At 45.0% G+C, this 5,825-nt stretch overlaps 1 protein-coding gene across 1 annotated transcript; it reads right to left on the reverse strand.

Annotated features, from left to right (window-relative positions):
* Nucleotides 1–1,780: 1,780 nt before the first annotated feature.
* On the reverse strand, nt 1,781–2,638 carry rnf182 (ring finger protein 182). Its single transcript, XM_073490426.1, has one exon. It carries the CDS (start codon nt 2,636–2,638, stop codon nt 1,781–1,783), a length of 858 nt encoding a protein of 285 aa, XP_073346527.1.
* Nucleotides 2,639–5,825: the final 3,187 nt, after the last annotated feature.

A 5,825-nucleotide genomic window follows, 5' to 3' on the forward strand; every position in this document is an offset into this window, starting at 1 on the left:
CTCCCAAAGAATAATGAAAATAACATTTTTCGAAATCTCCTGCAAATGTTGCTGGACTCCCACTGTCTACGACTCAGCACACCCAGAAGCAAAAAGGGGTTCTGCAGCTCGAATAAAAAGTCATCTTGAACAGGCTTTAACCGGTAACCATTTTACTTCAGGATCAAACTATTATATATCTGTGACTCCTTCGTATGATACTTTCATGGTGAGAAAACTCACTAATCTTCCTTTTCAGTGCACAGAAAGTGTTTTTCGCACTGGACACTCTGCTGTTTGTGCTGATTTCAAGAACTCTCTGGACTTTGTGATGTTGAACGAGGCTCCATTCACATGTATTAATCATGTTTTTATTGGCCATGGGAAAAATGAGACCTGCTCTGTCACTCTCAGTTGTCTATACAAGCGTGTGGACCAGTTTGTGACGGACTCGGACCGGATTTTTCCCCGACATACCAAAGGATGTGACTTTATGCATGTTTACTCAGTGCCTCTCTCCGCTCCGTGAACAGAGAGCAGCAGCAGGTAACATTAGTTCAGGATCAACCCAATCACCAGAATAAATGTCAGCTAAGTATGTTTATTCAAGGATAAGATAACTGAATGTTTCTTTTTGATGCAACTTTACGTTTGTTTAGGTTGAATTTTCTATTTCTTTCTTGGTACAACGCTGTGCTTATGCTCTGTTGAGGTTAAGGCACAAAAACCACTTGGTTAGGTTTAGGAAAACATCACGGTTTGGCTTAAAATACCTGACTTGATCGCTACGATTACGGATGGAGATGATCTGACATGCTTTGGTTGCCACAAAAATGTCTGGAAACATCTGCAGGTCTCCTTTAAAAACACCGGTTTTCATGCCGCAAAAATGGCTGGAGATATCGCCAGGTGTCCTTAAAAATATCCTGTGGTGTGACTTGAACTGACTTCGTCCTTTTTGCAGCCTTGTTGGCTGTAATAACGCCACCACCTTCCCCTCCACCTGCTGTGAAAGTGAGCTAATTAACATATAATGTGAACGTGATGTGCCACGTTTGGTAAACATGTCAAGCTTGGACGAATCTTGAATCCTGTGGTTTGCAGAAACGTTGACTGCGAACATTATATCCTGGAGACTGAGCTGTTTAGAAATTGAGTCCGCTAACATAAATTACTGACCAACTTCCAGCCCAACACAGAAGCTCCACAGCCCCTTCAAGGTTCACATTTGCTGAATTTATGGCTGTGACGCAGGAACTTTTAACCAGTTATTGCAGAGTGCTGAGGGTGAACTGAGGAGTCTCACAGACTGAGGAAAGAAGCTCTGTAGTCGGGTCGCACGGCACTAAAACAAACTATAACTACTTCGTTTCACCATCGTCATCTTTTATCCAAAGAGACCACCAGAATCAACAAGAAATGAAGGTCCTTAAAGTATCCTTTAATACCATCAGGTTTCTCACTGCAACAGTAGGCATCATTCATTATATTCACCGGATTCTACAAGAATTGGCAGTAAAGTTTTGGCTAAATCTGAAACTTACAGCTCTAACAGGTCATTAGTTGGCTACCAAGCTAAAACAAAGCACAAATTAACATGTATAATAATGGAAACCGGGGGCTCCATTTGTAATGTACACAATGTTCTTGCTCTCTTCTTCCATAAAGAAAAGGAACATTTTTCTCCTATTGAAATAAGTGTTTACATGGTCAGTTACACAGTAACATCCCCATTAGTGAATTCTAGAGATCCATTGTCAAGCATATTCAAAGCAAACCATTGCCCATTCATCTGGGCCCATTACGGTGGCATGCAGTCCCACAACTCATGGCAGATACACTGGCAGAACCCGTAGACCATGATCATGATGAGGCTGGCAGGAACCAGGCTCACCAGCAGCACGCCGAGCGTTGTCCGCTGCATGATGAGCAGGTAGACCCCCATGGGCAGCGAGCTGAAGTACAGCAGCCCCAGCACCCACACCAGCGCCCGGGCCGAGGTCTGGCACAGGAGGGCCGCGCAGTTCCACAACGTCCACCTCTGCGTGATGGACGCCATGGAGTCCAGACTGGATGAGCGGTAGCCCCGGCTCGATGTGTGAGATCCACGTGGCTGGCGGTGCAGATCTTGGGAGGATGTCGGCACCGGCGGAGGCTCCATGATGGTAATAACCACAAAGTTAGGGGAGCTCCGGATGGAGGAGTAGGTGGTGGAGGAAGAAGCGGAGGAGGAGGAGGAGGAAGGGGATGTCAGAGGTGGGTTGCTACTCATCAATGAGCTCAGGCGCCGGGGGCTGAGGAGCAGCTCCGTCGTCGCCTCCTGGTGGAAGTGGAGGTTCCTCTGATTCCTGCTTTGGAGGGCGAGCGCCGCCACCAGGTTGCAGTCATCCGGCAGGCTGCTCACGGCCTCCCCGGGCAGCCTGGTGACGTAGCGACAGAACGGGCACACCACGGCGTTTGGAGGCGACTCACCCAGGTCCAGGATCTTAGCGAGGCACTTGGCGCACAGACGGTGGCAGCACTCGAGCACCTTCGGCCTGCGACTCCCCAGGTTGTAGGCACAGTAGCAGATCTTACACTCCAGCTCCTCAGTGCTCAGTATGTCCAAATGGCCACAGCCACCACCTCCACCATCGTCCGTGCTCTGCAGATCAATCATCATCCTATCCCCGAGCTCTATCCTGAGTCAAGATCAACAGAGGAAACCAACCGACAGCTCAGGTCCAGGCTCAGCACCGAGGGACACGGCAAGTTTCCCATAGATGGAGACGGTGACAATGGTCCACTCCACTGAAGGTCTGGGGTTCATTGTGGCTGTCCAACTGGCTCCTGCAGCGTGTGTGTGTGTGTGTGTGTGTGTGTGTGTGTGTGTGTGAGAAAGAGAGAGAGAGAGAGAGAGAGAGAGAGAGAGAGAGAGAGAGAGAGAGATGTGGGAAGTCCCTCGCGAGTTCTGGCCTCCGGGTCGAGCCTGCCTCTGAGCAGTTGGGGTAACGGTGCTTCGTTTGGGGCAAAAAAGCCTTTCATGGGAGCTCACGAAAAAAAGAGAGAGAAAGTGAGAGAGACTGAAAGAAAGGCAGAGAGAAAGAGAGCGAGAGAGAGGGGGTGAGAGAGGGAGAGAGATAACTGTTAACACAGCATTAGAAGAGAACAAACAGAGGCGAAGGGACAACAAAGCAAAGCCTGTACAAACCAGAGCTGGAATTTTCGAGCCTGATCTTTTGTTGCTCAGTGAAATTCAGTCCAATTAGTGGCTCACACACACACACACACACACACACTCACACACACTCACACACACACACACACACACAACCTCTTACATCTATGCTTCTCTGTTAATGGTGTGTGCATGCACAATAAAACGTGAACGAGTGTGTGTCTGCATGGTCATTTGTGTGCGTGTGTGTTTGTGTGTGTCTAAGTATGCAAACTTGTGTATACAAGTGCTGGCAATAAATTAGTGTGTGTGTGTGTGTGTTCTTCATAAAACCCTGTATTCTTGTGCATTTTTGTTTTTAAATTTTGGATTTTAATCAAAAGGTCATCGCAACAACTCACAGAATAATATTTTCAGCTTTTCAATTATGCCTGTTAATAAAGTTATGCATTAAAACACATAAAAATACCTCCATCTTTGTCGTATATTTTACTGAGTTGTGTACATTTGTATCCCAAATGGTTTCATTGTGTTCAAAATCAGAGAAATCCTAATTTCACTCAAAGCAACGAGGCGTTTTATTTGGTTGCCTGTTGCTATGACTTCCAGGAGTGAGTCAGAGAGTGAGGCAGGTAGCAGGTGCGCCGTCTGCATGTGACTGGTTCTCTTTCAGGCCTCACATTTTCCAGCTTCTCCTCTGGTGCTTGGTGGTGCTACAGGGATTGTGGCCTTTAGTTTCCCCAGTAAACACACCACACTTTTTGGTTGTTACAGTCCCTCCTGACCGACCGGCTTCTTGGATTATACTCCTCCTCTGGAAACCCTCAAAGAGAAACCAAGTCATTCAAGCTCAGTATTTAAGGGGAGGCTACCCTCCCTGAGCTGAAGGAGTCAGTATGTTTAAAGGGGAAAGCACAGCTGGCAATCTGCTCACTGCCAGCAGCAACGCAGACATGCAACCATAGAAATAAACATTATGATGATTATTATTCATAGTTTGTAGAACGATCCCAGAAGAATAAAAACAGAAGGTTTTTTTGTTTTATGCTTTACTATAACCTCATTAAATATTATGTCCTGACAAACTTGATAAAAACTTGAAATAAATACACATTTTCAAAAACATGAATATCTTTAGTGATGACAACTTTGCTAGTTTTACCCAATATTTTTAAATGTATTTATTTAATTCTGATGTTTTAGTGTTTTCTGAAGCTTGTTACCATAAAGTTGTCTGTGAGAGACCTAAAATCATTCTCTTGTAATCAGTTTGTGCTGTGTTTTGACCTGTTATTATTAAAGTACTATATTATGTATCATTTTGGTCAGAAATCTGCCATTTTGTAAAATTGTATTCACTTTGCTGTACAAAACTCTGCCAGGGGTCTTATTATGAATGCAAACATAGCTGTTACAAACTCGGAGGTCATTGCATAACACTTTTAAACGATGAATGAGGCGAACAAACCGACAGCGAGATGAATACAGCCTGTGTGTGACGGACAGCAGACTGGGACAGTTGCCACATATGACAGAGTCAGAATGAACCCATCTTGGGGAGTAACGGGGAAACTAAGAACTACAAAGAGATGAATGACCCAGTTTATGCTGCTGCCTTCGCTTTTCTGGACCAGATTCAAAATCAGAGCTCAGAGCCAGACCCCGATCTCCAGCAATGACCTGGTCCACTTTCCACTGCCGGAGCCACTCCTCCTCACCAGTCCACTATTTCCCCATTAAGACTGAACTAGTTCGTACGTGTTATTCAAACACATTGGAAATCAAATGTGTTTTCAGTTGTTCCTCATCCCAACAGCACACAAACATCGTGCACATCAGCGTGAGTTATGTTGGAAAGATGTAGCATGGAGAGCGTTTACTGAAGGGAAAAACGTTGGCGGGATGTCGACCAAATGCTGACGTCTCGCCAGTCTCTTCCAAACGGTTGCTATACAATATCTTTCCAACATAACTTCTATTTGTTGGGCCGACGTCTGCAAGAGGTATGTGTGCTGTCCGGGTTCAGCCACACTCAGACTGTTTTCAGGGTTAGTTTACAAAAATACGTCTTCCCTGCAACACTACTGGATTTGTTAGAAGTTTATTTTAAAGCTGCAGTCAGTGTTTTTTGACCACTAGGGGGCAGTCTGACTCTGAATCTGAGTTACTCTACAGGTTGTTACGGCTGACATGTTAGCAAACAGTTGAATATTTACACTTCAACAAAACCAGAACAACACTAAATACTTGAATCAACTTGAAGATCCACGTTGTAACAGAAGAGAAAACAGCAATAGGCCGAAAAATACCTCTTAGCTCTTTAGCTGCTCGAGGTTCCACTTTCTTCACTGGCTAGTCGCTAACTCTGCTGTTTAGCACCGGACAAAACTACGAGCTGAAAGATGCTAAAAGCTCCGTAACGCTGAAAAGAAGTGACACGTTCATATTAAATAGACTCATTTGATTCAACTTCAACATCAGAAAGCTTCATCAGTGCAAGTGTAGCTACACATTCTGCATACATCCTTCATTCTCATTCATTTTATTAGATAGTACGTTATGTTTATCAGGCCACACACAGTAAATAGCTAAACACACACACACACACACACACACACACACACACACACACACACACACACACACACACACACACACACAAACCTGACGTCAATGACCTGAACCACAA

This window comes from Pagrus major, chromosome 21, assembly GCF_040436345.1.
Source record: "Pagrus major chromosome 21, Pma_NU_1.0".
NCBI lineage: Eukaryota > Metazoa > Chordata > Actinopteri > Spariformes > Sparidae > Pagrus > Pagrus major.